General features: G+C 47.0%; 1 protein-coding gene across 1 annotated transcript in view; it reads left to right on the plus strand.

The window, feature by feature from the left end:
* GALNT14 (polypeptide N-acetylgalactosaminyltransferase 14) overlaps nucleotides 1-9300 on the plus strand; it is an 86874-nt gene extending 77574 nt beyond the window's left edge. The window contains exons 10-14 of the mRNA XM_027696536.1: nucleotides 3582-3708; nucleotides 6267-6359; nucleotides 7720-7803; nucleotides 9024-9182; nucleotides 9297-9300. Coding sequence (XP_027552337.1) covers nucleotides 3582-3708; nucleotides 6267-6359; nucleotides 7720-7803; nucleotides 9024-9182; nucleotides 9297-9300 — 467 coding nt within the window. The remainder of the gene's footprint in view (nucleotides 1-3581; nucleotides 3709-6266; nucleotides 6360-7719; nucleotides 7804-9023; nucleotides 9183-9296) is intronic.
* The last annotated feature ends 6851 nt before the right edge of the window (nucleotides 9301-16151 follow it).

Here is a 16151-nt window from a genome sequence, read left to right on the forward strand (position 1 = left end):
AGCAGTGCTGTCAGTCATCCAAGGGAACAGATGCTGCCACCTTGCAGTAATCCATTCGCTGCCTGGCACTGTTGTTTGCTTCACATGCCTTATCCCCCTAGATGTATTTTATTTAGTTATATCTTGTTGTGCAGTAGGATCTCACTCACTCATGCTTTCTCTCTGTGGGTGGGTATCTTGCCACCAGACTGACCCAGAGTGTCTGAGTGGGGTGGCTCTAAGGAAACCAAAGAGAGGAGTGACAGCCCTCCTGCCTCCCCCGCTGGATCAATGGCCTAAACAAAGAAAGGAACTAGACAGGAAGAGAGGGGAAGAAGGACTGTCACGCTGTGTCTGACCTGCTGTCGCTGCTTGTCATTCGCCTCTGACAGCAGCCAGCCCGAGCTGCTCCTGGGAGATGAACAGTGACAGGACAGCCTGCTCTTGGGGGAAGCTCCATCCTGGCAGCTTGTCCAATGCCCTGTAATGGCAGGCATTGTACTCCTTACGTGTGGTTATGGCCTATCCTATAGAGCAGAGCACAAGGTTTCCCTCACTGGTGCTGTGCCCCAGAAGGCTGGTCCCAGCTGAACGTACACTGGCTGTGCTGCAGGGTGTGCCAGGACATTGGTGTGACAAAGGAAAGCCAGGCAGGTTAACTTTGTGACAAAAAAATGCAGGTCTGCATAGTAGCAGGGCAGATCCTCTCTTGCCCATCGCCCTGAGAGCAGCAGTGTGCCTGGCTCACAGCTGCATCTCCTGCAGGCACAGCAGTCAAGGGCAGTGTGTCCCATCTCTCCTTTGCACATAAGCAAGGGCAGCTGAGACCCTCCTGGGCCCAGTCAGTTCTGGGCAGGTGATGGAGAGCAGGAGCTGACCAAGCAGCTGCTCATTTTGGGTGCTTGCAGTGAACCATGCTTTTCCTGGTAGCTTAGTCCTGAGGGGATGCAGGACTCTGGTCCTGAGGAGCATCACTGCTGCTTTTAATGTTATTGACTGTGCAACTAGAGGGGGATGGAGACTTTAGGCAAAACAAAAATGAGTCTCTTTATGTTGGAAGAAGGACATTGTAGGTGTTTTGCTTCTTAAATGTACTTAATTCCCTCTAGATGAGTAATGGCAGAAAGGACTTGCAGGCCAGCAAGAAGTGCTAAAGGTATTTTGCCAAGTGAAGGCCAAGTCCAGTGCACCCCAATGCGTATTGCTCACATCCCTCCTGGGGGCCCCTTGGAGGGGCCACTTGCACTGGCAACATCTCTTGAGGGTCAAGTGATGCACACTGTCATTTCCTGCTCCCCTGACTCCTCTGAGTTGACCCTGTGCCATGCTTTAGCTGGTACCTCAGTTTACCTTCTCTTGAGGCACTTAGCTCTTGGCTGCCTGTCTGGATACCCTGTTTGTTAGCTGCCATGGATGGCTCCATGGTCATCCCTACTGGAGGAAACCTGTGCTTTAATTGTTTCTGCTGGGCCTAGAGCAGGGTCTGCAGGGTGCAACTAGTCTGAAGCAGGGGACTCAGAGTCCTCACCATCTCGTGCCTCCCCAGCACTATTGTGCCCTTATTCCAGATTGCAGTGCACAGAGATCACGTCTTCATTAGGCTTTACATTAAGACCAGGCGAGGACTGAGTGGTGTGGGTCTTTCCCTTGTAGCACTTCAGGGAGCTGCTCTTCTCCCACGCTGAGCAGGAGGACCAGAGGAGGGGAAGGCATGATGCAGTAGCCACGCTGTGGTCCAATCCACAGCTGCTTGTCTGGTTGTCCCCTTTTATCGGGCACCCTTCTAATTTACACGGCAGCACCGGCAGAGTGGCCGGCGCTGTGACACACGGACAAATGAGAGCAACAGCCACGTGCAAGGGGAACTGAGCACAGCAGCTTAGAGTGGCCATATCCCGCCATAATCTCATTTCCCTGCAGCTGTGATTAAGGTTGCTCCCAGTACAGCACCAGGACATGGCACAAAGGCACGTTTTATTGACCTGTTAATACCCAGCACTGGGGAAAGTGGTGAGGCTCCAGCTGCTGTTGCAGCTCTTGCATGTAAACACAGCAGTGAAGGGAAGGGCAGGGAATTTCTGGAAAGGAATACTCCTCCCTGCTGTGCTTTCCCACCGCTGCCATTGTTTGCCCCTGCTCCCAGGGCCAACTGTTAGGGATGGGATCAAGCCTTGAATTTTGGGCCCGCACACCAAGGCTTTGCAGCTGTGTCAGCCTCCCATTTGCATCAACTCAGGAGCAGGCGGGTGTGCTGGGAGTGGGATGGGAGCAACATTAACCTGGCTTCCACCTCTGCAGCAACGTGCAACTTGGGGCTGAGCCATGTGTGCTGAGGAGGCTTTGGAGGTCCAGACTCCAATTCGCCTTTGGTCCCTGAAACTGTGAGTTGTTTTTGGAGGGATGGCAGCTTTGTGGCCCAGCAGTGCCTGCCGTTGGAAGAGGAGGAGTCCTGTCCACACTGCCCAGTTGGCCTGCCTGCCACAGGTGCTTGTCTTGCCAGCATCCGACCTGGGGACAAGTCATCCTTGTGTTGGCATATGTGAGGGGACTGCTGGGAGCACAAGCTGGCAAAGACGATGGGTGTCCTCCTGTCTTAATTCTGTAGTTAAATGGAGGGGTGAAGATGAGTTATTAGTTTTGGAGTAGATACATGCTACCTATAGCTCTATACTGTCAACAGATGATAAAATAGGATTCAAAGAACCACAGAAGCCTTTTCATTTTAATTTCATTTCTTTTCCATGCTGGTTCCGTCTGAGCATGACTTCCTGACAATAGAGCTGCAGATTCATAGCTTCATAAACATTAGGACCAGATGGGCCCATTAGATCAGCCATTCTGTTCACCCGTCCTACCTCATCCAGCTCCCTGCCAAGAGCTCTGTAACTTCTGGTGTCAGTTGTGCCACAGGCTCATTTTCTTTGAGAAGGGCCCCATGGGCCAGCCAGTGAGTGGCTTGGAGTGACTGGGAGTCATTTCCCATACTGACAGCTTATCCAGACTTTTGAGATAATCCCTCCCGCCACTGACCTTTGCTTGTGTGAGGGTGTGTGCCATATTGTACCACAACCTTGGCACCGATGACCCATAGTGCCTGGGCAGGGTAAGCTCCAGTCTGCCTTGGGACAGGCAATGGATGCACAGCTCCCCGTTCAGTTTGCAGAATCAATGCTGGATTCATAAAGAAAATGACAGTTGTAGTCATTCATAAAGAGAACTCATAGCCTCTCGTGGTGAACTTGACAGCCCTTTGGAGGGAAGTGACTCTGAAATAGGCAGTGCAGAAGTAATTAGGGGAGCACAAAACTGGCAAGACGATTCTGCAATGTAAGTGGGGCTGCATGGAAAGGGACCTGCTTACTGTCTCATGCTTGCCATTGTGATAGCACCTGCTGTGCTAGAGGCAGGTTTCAAGTGCACTGACTTCAAACAGCTTGCAAGAAGCTTTGAAATGTGCTTTTAAGGCAGTTTTGCCTAGGAGAGCCCCTCTGGTAATTGATTTACCCCAGTTTAATGTGGCAGGGGATGAAGTGAGAGCTAACACTAGGATCCAGACTGCTCTAGGACAAAAAGACAAAATGCTGAAGCTGCTTCTCTTGTAGAAATCTCCTTCCGTGTGTGGATGTGTGGAGGGAGCCTCGAAATCATCCCCTGCAGCCGTGTTGGGCATGTCTTCCGGAAGAAACATCCATACGTCTTTCCAGAGGGAAATGCCAATACATACATTAAGTAAGTGGTTTGTACTTGCTCTTTTTTGTGAAACAGAATGAGGAGCTGCCTTGTAGGGAGGGGGGAGGAGAGAAGACAAGGAGGAAAGTTTGTTTAGAAAACTCTGAAATATCCTTGGGCAGGAATTTCCTGAGCCAAAGAACATGCATGTTAGTACAACTGTCCTGCAGGATTTCTACAGTGTTGAGACAATGACAAAAATAGGACATTTATATGGTATCTTCCATCAGCACATAAATGGAGGAATGGCCCCAGCACATCCCTGACCACTAGCTACTGGAACAGCAAATGGTTTAGACCTTGAGTCATCAGAACACGTTTATAATGACCTGCAATCAGGCTGCCAGCAATGTCTGTCAATGACCTTAGCTGCACGTTCAGCATGGCTCAGCTGAACCAGAAGTCTGGCTCCCAAAGTCTCTCCAAGAGGAGAGCGAAGCTCCTTGCTGGAGTGGGTGACTGGTGCTGTCTCTTGAGCAGAGGCAGCAATGGGGTGCACCTTGCTGGCATGTACACTGGAGGAACTGCCAGGGCATCCCAGCTGAAGAGGACCTCTCGTCAAACACAGGGACATAGGCTGAATCAGGTACTGAAATGGCTGGCTGAAATGGGCTAAGATCCTGAAAACATCAGGCAAAGAAGAAGGCAATCCAGAAGTGAGAATAGGCATGAGAAAATTGATGGTAGCAGCTAGCGAAGTCAGGAAGGATGTCCTCTGTTTTTAGACTGTGAGGCCAAACGTTGTTGCTTAAGTAAACGACAAACACCAGGGGTACTTATACTAAATGCAGGGTTGTTTCTCAGCTAACCTGCAGTTGTGAGTGCTTACACACCAGGCATTCCTTTTAGTGCAGGCTTCCCTGTGTTAGAAAGAGCCAACAGCACTTGTGAAGACCCAGGCTCTCTGCAGCTTCCCTGTCTTTTACATGAGACAACGAGCTGGGGGAGTGCAAATTACACTTCTCAGTTACACCTAATTCATGATTTCCAGCCATGCAGTGTGTGGGGCAGGAAGGGGACTTTGTCACCTGGCTTTGAATAGACGATGTTGAGGGGCACGGGGCATTGCTGGCATCAAGGAGGAGAGCAATAGTTTGAGAGTCATGAGGAGGGCTCTTGCTTTTAGTATTGAATTAAGATTCGTACAGAAGAGGCTGGGATGTGGCAAAATCTCTGCTGTCGATGTCGCTGCAAACCTGAGTGAAAAGGTAGTGTCTGCATTGCATCACCTGCAGGAGGAGCAAGGAGAGCTTGAATGGGTACAGCTCTTCTGGCTGCTTCTCAGGCACAGGCCTCTGGGGACCTAGGGGATGCCTGTATCACGAAGGTGTGAGCCTCATCATTTATCCCCGTGTTTCTTGTAAACCCAGATGAGATCAGGAAGCCAAACAAAAGAACCCTGCACTTTGGGGAAGGTTAGGTACAGATGTAGATGCTGATTCACTCATCTCTTGAGCAAGAGCACTTAAACTATTTCCTTAGAGAGAGGGGAAGAAGCCCGTGAATCATCAAGGATCTGAAAAGCAGTCTGGACAAATATACCTGTAGGCATCAGGAGGTTGGATGTTATTAACCCTATGATATCTATCAGCCTTAAACTTAATGTTATAGTATATAGACACAGAGGAGAAGCAGCTTCTGGCAACCTGATGCTATGTAGTACTTCTGTTTAAATAGAGATGTTAGCAAAAAATATCTCCACCCTTCTGCCAGATCCCGATTTTTTTTCCACGCAGCCCCTACTTCAGAGTGAGCTCGGGCTCCAGTGTAGTGCTGGCTTCACATGCTGACTGTCTCCTTTTCTGGCCTCCTGGGACTTGGCTGGATCCAGAGCCTGCCCACGGCACCTGCAGTTTAGTGATGTGGTAGCAACAGCTTAGAGGCACCGGCCTGCCTTGGAGCAGGAGATTGGAGGATTCCCCTGGCCTGGGCAGAGATAGGCAGATAGGCATGGAGCAACAGAGCCATTTGCAAGAAGAGTTAGAGCCATCTCAAGTCAACAGAAGACTTGCTGAGGTTCATAAACCTGCGGACACCTGGCTGATGTGAAAGACTGATATTTATGCACTGTGGTGGAGTGGTTCCTCTTAAGTTTTGAATGCTGAGGTTTGCCTCAGTGAAACCCAGGAGTGCAATGCAGGAGAGTCCAACCAGGATTGACTCAAAGGAAATATTTGCTAATCTTTGGCAAATTTTTCACCACTTTTCCGAGCTCCATCCAAGCCACTAAATAAAACACCAGGCACTCCTGCCTGGGAGATGATGCTTAAAAGAACCTTCAGTTCTGAGTATGGTGGATACAACGAATCCAGCTGAGTTTGAAATGGTGAATTCTTCACCCAAGCTTTATTTGACCTGATGAGTTTGGTCCCCGGAGTATTGAGGAGGAGGAGTACCTTCTCTAGTAGTAAGGAGTGGGCTGTCTCAAAGGTGGTTTGGGTGATGCCAAAGACCGAGTTGAGGGTAGGAGAAGAGCAGGGTGGATCAGTTAATGCATTTTGGAAAATGTTACCTTGGAGACTTCCTTGGTTTCATCTGTCTTTTGCTGTCTCCTTCAGAAACACCAAGCGCACCGCGGAGGTGTGGATGGATGAGTTCAAGCAGTATTACTACGCAGCTCGTCCCGCAGCCCAGGGGAGGCCTTATGGAAAGTAAGGGTCTTGCTCTGCCTGCGCCCTGCCTGTGCCCTTCCTGTGCCCTGCCTGCTGCAGTGGGGTGTTCACGGTGACGTCGCTCTGCTTCAGAAACCCGCCTGCGTTGTTTCTGTAGTAACGCTCAATTAAATGCTAATGGTAGGCAGATGCTACGAGCACAGCAATGAGACCTATAAACAGCCGGTTTATATTCTGTGCTGGTTTATCCCGGAGAGTGAACTGAACCCAGGTGGGGGAAAACCTTTGCTTATGTCCCACCCTTGGCATTAGGTACAAGTACTTCTGGTCCCAGAGTGGAGTTTGGCAGGAGTGTTCAGACATGTTGTTGGCAGCTGAGGAGAAGGAAAATCATCATTTTTTTGGCCTGCTAATGGTTTATTGGAAAGGAGCAAGTCCTTTGTATGCAGGGAGTTTGCCATTCATTCTGTGAACAGTCAGAAACGCCTCCCTGTCAGGAGGACTGTAAATATTTGTGTTATATTTCTCATTTTCATATGCTCCTCCTTGCCTTAGAAAGTTTCCTGTGGACCACAGGTGGTTCCAAACCCAAATTCCTTGTAGCTAATCTTCAATCTCCAGAATAAATAAATTGAAGTCCTGCTGACTAACCTGTTTTCACTGAATTAATATCCTACTCCCATCTCTTGGCACCAAATGAAATAGCATCTCTGTCCTGCTTTGTATAGGACGGTGTAGAGAAGTTACCCTATGCAAAAGGAAGGTACTGGAGGCTTCCAAGTACTCTGTGAATGCCAGCTCATAACAGCTCATAACAGCTCCACAGGCTTGCCTAGGGAGGAGCTGGAGTTTGGAAAATGTCACTGTACTGCCTGATCCCTCTGCAGAAATTTTGTCATGATTAATGAAAGAAAAAAGTATTTCACCGTGAGAACTTCTGCTGACTTAAAAATGTATTTAGGTGCTCTTGGAAATCAAGGCCTCCTGTAGTCCTGTAAACTAAGAGTAACTTAGAATAGTGAATAGCATATATTAATTTCCTTGTACATTAATATATTAAAGTAATGCTTATTGCATATAGTAGACAGCATACATTTTTTTACTAATAATTTTTAAATGACTGTACTTTTCCATTGATCTATTTATCCGCCCAACTTCAGACTCCTTGTTAAAATGGCAATATGTCGTCATGCCGTTTTACCAAGCGAGACCTCCAAAGAGATGGAGATCAAAATAACCGCTCAAGGTCATGCAGAAGAGAGCAGAAAATAGAGCTGCTGATGCTCTTGTGTTTGCTGTCTGTGCATATCTGTTGGGTTTCTATCAGCCTCCCTTTTTGGTGTGTTGGGTCTCGCTCTCTTCATTTCCATTGCATCTCTATGATATTTTCTTCCTACAGTGTCCAGAGCAGAGTGGAGCTGCGGAAGAAGTTGAAATGCCACAGCTTCAAGTGGTACCTGGAAAATGTTTATCCCGAACTTCGGTATGGATGTGCCATCTCCACCTGTCTCTAGCAGGCCAGTGGGATGCCCCATCCCTCCTGCCCCACAGAGCTTTCCTCTTCACCTCCAGTCCCCCCATATCCCCCTGCCCCAGAGACTCAGGCACCCCCTCCCTTGGGCTTCACAGAAGGGCAGAGTAAATTTTGTGCTGGCTTCAAACACAGTGTGCCATGCTGCAGGGCCAGGAGTTGGTCTTTGGATGTCCTTGTGGGTCCCTTCCAATTCAGGATATTCTATGATCCTATGATTTGTGATCCTGCTTTCTCTAAACAGTCTTACAGACCTTGCAGCTCTTCGCTGCGGGATTAATGAGGGACAAAACACCAGTTATTTCCATTTGCTCTTGGAGATTCATTAGGTGTCCTCCTGCCTGTGCTGTGGGACAGGTTGCATAGGGAAATAGCTGGTTTTCCTCTCAAAAGTATCCCAAGGCAGAAAATCCACCATAGCCTCTGCTGGGCTGTTTCAGTACTTAATGACTCTTGCTTACTAAAGAAGCACCTAATTTCCAGTCCTTTCACACTGTTCTGTGGTACTCAAGACTTCTCTGTTATGAAACCATCCACTCTAGGATTTTATGACTTGTATTCAGATGGCTCTGCCTTGCTTTGCCTAATGTCCACTTCCACAGTTGCTTTTGCACGGATATTTTTTAGTTACCAAAATTATTCTAGAAACCATTACATTCGTTCTCCCGGTCCCTATCAGGAGCCATCCTCAGAAAGGGTGGAAAAGTTCTGGAGATACTGCCAGGCACCCTGCTGGTGCAATGGCTGAGTGCAGAATCACTGTGTGAAAATGGTGATTTATAGCTGTTTTCTTGGTTTTTTTGCCGTGTGTGGCGTTGCACAGCAGCATTCACAGGGAACGCCAGGGCTCTGTGACAGTGTGTTATAAAGTTCCCCACTCTTGTAAGCTGAAGGCTGACCTTCAGCCTGCTCAAAGTCTATTCCTTGCTCCTCTGTTTGCCTTGTGCACTGTTATTTATTTTTTCCTCTTGTAAAGGTCAGCCATCCATCTCCGAGCGCTGCTTCTGCAGCGTCCCTGTCCGTGTACTGCTCTCAGTGGTTCCGTGTTGTAATAGATCTTGCCACTCCCATTTTCTGAAGGTGAAATGGTGTGACCTTACCCCGCTGAGCCTCCTTTGAGTACTCCGTGGGCCTGGGGGAGTATGGATGTTGTTTAAATGCTGTTCCCACAGGATTCCCGAGGAGTCGCTCTATCAGACTGGGATGATAAGGCAAAGACAGAGCTGCCTGGAGTCACACAAGTCTGAAGACCAAGAGCTCCCCATCCTGAGCTTAAATCCTTGTAACAGCAGCAAGGGCGCAGTAGCAAAGGCACAGGTAAGATGTGTTCTGTATCCTCATGATGCTGGATGGAGAGAAGCCTCTGGGTCAGCTTCAAGATAATTTCTTAAGTTTGCTAAAGTTCTGTTGGAGGATTTACCTGTTCGGACTGACCCTTTCCTTAGATAGCACATAGTTAAACCCTGGTAACTCCACGTGACTTAGGTGGAAGCCCTGGGCAGCAGCAGGGATTGGTGCAGGAGCCACAGTGCAGTGTGGACCACTCATCTCTGTGCCAGCGTGTGCTGACCGCTTACTGCCAGGAACACCACGCGCTGCTCGTCTGCACAGCTCAAAGACAAAGAGAACTATAATTTCCTCTCATCTTTCAGCCTTTTCTCTTTCAAAATGCACTGAATCGCAATGGTATTTATAACTTCATAGTCTGCATTCTCTCAGTATTAGATTGCCCATTAAACTAGTGGGAATTTAATGAGGATGATCTCGGTTTTTTCAGTCTCACTGAGATGAGAAAAAGCTGTATGAATTGATGTTCTCAAAAGCATAGTCCAGGAAACATCAGAGCCAAGCGTAGGCTCATGTGCCTTGTTGCAGCAGAGTTTCTGGAGCAAGACCCTGAAGACACGAGTACAAAACCTGCCTTTCCTTCAGCCTCCCTTTGTGATTTTGGGCATGTCAGTAAGTTCTCTCACTGCTCCCATCTATAAAACAGGGAAGATAACAATCACTTGCTTCTCCACTGTTGCTATGAAATAGTTTAATAGGCAATGGTGTGCTTGCTTCCACTTGACTGTACATTCTTAATCCTGGTGGTTACACATTCAAGCCAGGTAGCTGTGCATATAAAAGGCCCAGCCTGGGGAGACTGATTTGTATGTGCAAACGAAGCTTGTCATTATGTGCATCTCTTTCAAATGCAGTTGCATGCCTGTCTTTAGGCAGGAAAATAATATCTCTTTCACAGCATGGTAAAATCAACAATGATTACTCGAATATTAGTCAGTTCAGAAAATATAATGAATATAATTGTGAGTGTTGCACAGTTACACTTCTTATGGTTTCACTGGTTTCCAGGTTCTAGGATTGTTTTTCTTCCTTCCTCTGCTACATGGACTTTTCACACAAACAGCAAGAAAAGCAAGCTAATGAGAGCAGGTCATCATGTTTTGCAGGGCCAGCTCTGCAAAAGAAAAGACAAATGTTTCAGTGACAATTGCAACTTTCAATGAATTGGATGTTTTTTAAAAAAATCTGGGAAAATCAGAATGAAAAATGCTGCTGCAAGCTAGCGTTTCAAAATGAAATGGTATTGGTCTTTCTGAAATATCAGTTTGATGTGGTATTTTAAAATGAGAAATGTCATGCCAACAAGTTGGATTGTTTCATTCCCAGCAAACACATTTTGTTTTGACATTTCTATGCGGTAAATTTTTGGAATTTTTCATGGCACAAACTTTTCAGCTTCCCATTCTGATTCTGCAGCAGTTTGCAATAGGTCAACACTTCCCACTGGATGGCAGCTCCATTTCTTGTGCACATCCAGGACTAACTCTGCAAGGGAACAGAAAAATACACTACAAACAGATTGCAGAATGCCTATACTCAGAACACAACAGGAACAGAGAAAAACCTTTTCCTTTTATCTTTCTGTCTTTCTAGGATAGTTCTCTGTTACTTGTACCCACAGAGACTATTTCAGATTAAAGCATGATATTTAAACTTTCATTGTGAATAGAAACATATTTTAATGACACAATTGTTACAAGACCACCTGAACTTGTGGATGACATGAGTGTTATAGTCACCAGGCTGTATAGGATCGATTATGCAGCAGTCCTGAATGCTACTTAGTTTTGCATTTGATATACCATAATAGAGCAATAATCTTCACTTTTAACATACTGAAGTCACATCTTGTTTGCCCTAAGCTTCATTATTTGAAAAATAGGTTTACTTGAATCAAAGTTGTGCTTTCCTGGCATTCAGTAAGTACCATGGAAATATCCTGGCCATCCAAATTCTTTATTATCACTATTACAGGAGCAGTAATTTAGTTGCTTTGATTGCCTTTCTGTATCTGTCTCATTGCTAGGCTCCCCCAGCCCTTTAGCAATATTACATGCGTGAAGTCCTGGGACTGGGTGTGAGAAGATCTGAGCTATCACACATTATGATCGTTTAAAGAGAGAGGCAAAGGAGCTGTGAGATGGCAATTTTAGTTCTTTCTATCTGTAGTGCAGGGGAAGGATGTTGTGAGACCTCTGGCTACATCCATAGTGTGGATATATTGAGATGAATACTCTGTGGTGAAATCAGATTTACACCCTTAGCAGATCTCACAGACCCTCCCTGGTGGTGTCCAGTGTTGGCCTTGAATTACTAAAAAGGGCACTGAGGCACAAAAAGACCCCTCATCTTTGTGTAGGAGAGCTCTGTTCTCTCATCCCGGGGATCCATTTGGCCCTTTCTGTTCCAAAAGGTCTGGCAGTGGTCAAAGTAGGCTCTGTCCCTCGAAATGGCTCTCAGAGGGCTCTTGAGTTATTGACTGGCAGAGATCTTTGTGCAGTGCTCATCCCCAGGGCACAGCGGGCTCTGCCTGCACTCCTGCCCACTGGAGCCCTTGTACTCTATGCTTTGTTGCATCTCATTTGCTAAATGAGGAGATTGATTTAGTTTTTCACAAGAGAAATGCATCTGAGGGAAAATAATTGATCATAATTTTGTCCTCATCTATCTAATGAAGATGTGAGCAGTTGGGGGTTTTTTCCAAGTCAAGTGTCAGTTGATATTAGTTCATAGAGTTTGGAACAGACATCTGACTCTGGGATTTATTTAAATCATTAACAGCTTCAGGAAACCTGACATACTTCAGATAAAAAAAGCAGAAGGTGCTTTGACCTGGATACTCACACACATGTAAGCAGTCGCTGCAAGATGAATGTAAAGTTCAGGCATCTTCTAGACAAGCAAGGAAACAGTAAGAAGGCTATGGCATCCATTTCCTGGGCCTGCACCCCAAAATATCTGGTTTTTGGAGCTGAGTGGGTGCCATTGCATTTGAGTGGCATGTCCTTGACTCTTCCTGTGAAGGAAATACAATCTGATAATCTGCCTGATACAGCTTTGATGCTCACCCCAGTTCACTTGAGGTCCTCTGTTTGCTGACTTAATCTGCATTTTGCAGAACATTTAGCATCTATCCAAACTGTGTGCCTCCTGGGACAACTCAACCATAAACATTCTCTTCTGACCTTCCTCTCCTCAAAAGCCTTTGTTCTTCTTCATGGACACGTCCTGCCCCAGCTGCAGGTTGGCTGTAGCTGCAGGAGGCAGGCTGAGCTAGCAGAGCAGAGGGGTAGCAGTGGCACCTCTGCACCCAGCTTGTCATGGGCATCTTGTGTACTTCACTTTCCCTCTCCTGAGATGTGTGTAAGTGCCAGTTGCATCCCAGGGTCTTTTGATGAGGGGAGCACTTTGGTATTCTTAGGTGACCCACGCAGTCACGTGCCTTGGGAAGTCCTTCCCTCTGATTTTAAAAAGATAATTGGGGGATTAGATTGTTCCCAGCTTCTTCAGAAACATTTTTCTCTAGCTACTACCCTGGCTTTAGGGTACAGCTGACCTCTTACTCAGTAGCAGAGGCCTCTCTGTCACATAATGCCGGGTTCCCATGGGACTGCTCCTCCCTAAGCTGAGGGGCTCCTTCCTCCATCTGTCAGCCAGGCTATGCCAAGCCGAAGGTCACATTTTAAAATAATTTCCTCAATTCATAATCATGCTGAGTAACAGTGACAGGTGCCTGCTCAAATGATGCTAAAGCCTTGAAAAATAGTCACAAGCCTCAGATGGGGGGTGTAGTGTTATCTGAGGCTTTGGAGGAAGGGGATTGCTGGTTGTGGTATGCAGCTGGTAGCTCTGTTCTCCAAGCCCACCCTCTTCCTCCTTACTCCACCACCACTTGTGTTTGTCTTTGAAAAGGCAGGAAATCTTGATCTCAATTTCGCCTCATATATCTGTTTTTCATTGGTGCTGGGATCATATCTAAGCCCTGATGGCATTTCTTCAGGCCAGTCTGCAGCCCTGAAGCCATGCTAGCTCCTTGAAGATCTCCTTAGGAGTACCATGGACTGCACTGTCCACCACAACCTCCATGGTGTGAAGCTCTGCTGTTGTTACTGCTGTGCTGGCCATGTCAGTGCTAGGGGTGCCAGGGTTTAGGAGATAAAGTAGTTTCTAATGGGAAAGAAGAAAAAGGCAGAAATTTTAATCCCAACTGCTACGAATAAGGAAAGATATGAGGTAAGATAAAAATTTACATGGCCATTTGCATGCATTTGAACTCAAAGCCCTTCATGGATTCTGTGGTGTTCAACTGATTCCCCCTCTACCCCCTCCCAAATTTCTTCATTTTCTGCATCATTTTCTCTGGCTTTCATCTAGGGCTGAAAGGGGACAAGACATGATTAAAGCTGGATAAAACATTTTCAACAGGACTGGCTTTCATAAAGAGCCATTCTGCCAAAATAGATGAGCTGTGTGAATATCTGTCAGTTGAGATAAAGACAGTAGAAGGACAGCCTGGGGGCAAGAGGGTAGGATCCGATGTCAGCTGTCGAACTGATGCATACATCTAGCTCTGGACTCCTCACTTCTTATGATGAACAAAGCTTAGGAAAGATGGTTTCCACCACCCTTTCTATCCCATGGACCATTGCTGAATGAGAGAATGGTCCTGCCTTGAGAGGATGTGAATATTGGGAAGGCTTGAACAGAGCCTGGCCTGGAAAAAAAGCATGGAGGACCTTTGTGAGGAGCAGTCCTCCATGAGGTACCTCAGTGAAGCAAGGAGGCTAAGACATCAAAGGAAAAAAAAAAAAAGTCCCATGGCCTGAGTTAGTTGGGGGATCCAACATATACACAAGTCCAGGATTAACTATCTGCTGCTGAGGAGCCTCGTGGGCGCAGCTCCAGCCCTGTCCTGAGCTAAAATGACTAACAACTGGTTAAAAATGGAAAGCAGGTTTTCAAAGCAGCTTGTAGTAGCGTGGGCACCAAGAACAGATGTTGGAGCTTGCCCCGTAGGGTTTGGTTTTTCACAGATGCAGGAGTAATTTGGCACCTGATTTCCCAGGCTGGTGGTTTACACAGCAGCTGACAGCGTGCATGGTTGGGATGTCTGGAATATGTTCACTGTAGGATCAGGTAAACTCTGCTCCGTATGACAAAGAAGAACTAGTTGCCAGAAGGCCCTTTGGGTGCAGATTACAGCTTTGAAAGTGAATGCTTGTTATGTGCCCAAATCCTGGGCAGCGCTCACTGAGAAGCCTGTGGGCAGGCTGTTCAGAAAGCCAGGTTTGATTTCCATGAGCTGGTGGGGAGTAGTGGGCTAAGAAGCACGGGGTATGAGGATCACAGTGCGAAGTCCTTGTGGAGCTGGGTCTGCTGTGCAAAAGCATGTTTTCCCTTCCAGGTGGCTAAGAACCTGAATCAAAGTGGGATTTATGTTCCCAGGAGTTAAATGCCTGTAGCTGTCTGTTTTGAAGTTGAGGAGAGGAGTTAGAGCTGCTGACGGTGACAAATACCAAAGGAGTGGAAGCGTTTCCCTGCTCTAATAATTCATGCTAGTGCAACAAAAAACCTCCACCATTCAAAGTCGGGGGAGCTGCAGGCATCCCAGCTCTGAGAGCAGGGCAGCCATTCTTCACATTCCCCTCCAGCACTTAGAAAGGGTTGAAGTCTCCCAGGAGCACCTTTTACCCTTCATTTTTCCAGCCTCAGCCCTAATAGCCATATGTTTGAGCTCTGCCTTCCCCTCCATTGCCAGCACCACTGCTCACATCACTTCTCACGGAGCTTTGACTCTCCATATCTGAGCTCTCAACTGTTTTGCTTTCTCTCTGCACCTTTCTTTTCACAGCAGGTTTTGAGTTTTCATAGCCTGTACTGTGTCAAAGCATCTGCCTTGGCTACTGGGGGCTGTTGCAGAAACCCTCTTGCTCCCTGGCCTTGTCTCTCCAGCAGGGTTATTGCCCTCTGATCGTGAAGCCAGCCTGCTCTTTGTCCTCCAGTCCTGCTCACTTGCCCTGCCACGGTTCAGAAACCTGCTTTCCATTTGCTCCCACTGCTGCTCACCTGACTGCTCAGAGCCATTTACATAGCAGGAGTTGATCCTGCTTTGCACCCTGGCTAGGGGCCCTCAGAAAACCCTTCCAGCCCCACTCTTTCTGATTTTAAAGTTGATGCTCACACAAAGTTATAAGCAAAACAATTGTTCCAGAATTCTCTCTCTAGAGTTATATGAAAGCCTCGTTTGCAGTTTCCCATCAGCCAAACCAGCTCTTGTCTATTTGTGTACATGCACAAATAGCAAGGAGACATCCCTTGCTTAGGATCCTCTCAGGAGCTGCTTTTGGGTAATAGGAGCACTGGTAAATGATGGGAAAGTTCAACTGGAATAAACATTGGAGTAAACTTCTGTGAAATACTCCTGGGCTATGCGTCTGTACATGCCTGATGCTTTGTTGTGCACATTTAGAAATTCTGGTCAAACTATCAGCTACTTCTCTTTTTTCCCCAAGTAAAACATCCAGTAGTGAAAAAGAGGGTAATCCCAGAGAGCCCCTGTTGTTGGTAGGCATCACACTGGGCAAAGTCTCTGCTCCCCCAAAGTTTATTTCTTAGGCTGAGAAGCTCATAAGAGAAGGTGAACATGAAAAGCAGTATGAGGAAAAAACCTTCAAGACAGCCCAGAGGAACAGAACTAGCCGTGGTCATAGCAAACCAGTAGAGCAAACCTTTGGAATTTGGTTCCGCTGCCTTGATAGAAAGCTGAGCTTTACCCCTGATTTTTGTGGTATTTGGGAACAGAATCCTAGGAGTTGCAAACATTTGCTTTGTATCACCTCTCCCACCACCAGCTGCAAAACATTTCTGCTGCTCTTCCCTGGAAAAACAGGATTCCACGTGGTGTGGTTAGTAGTATTTCTGCCTCTCTTTTGCTTTTTTCCCATCCTTTTTTT

The sequence above is a fragment of the Neopelma chrysocephalum genome, unplaced genomic scaffold (genome assembly GCF_003984885.1).
Source record: "Neopelma chrysocephalum unplaced genomic scaffold, ASM398488v2 Primary Assembly neopelma1_108, whole genome shotgun sequence".
Classification (NCBI taxonomy): domain Eukaryota; kingdom Metazoa; phylum Chordata; class Aves; order Passeriformes; family Pipridae; genus Neopelma; species Neopelma chrysocephalum.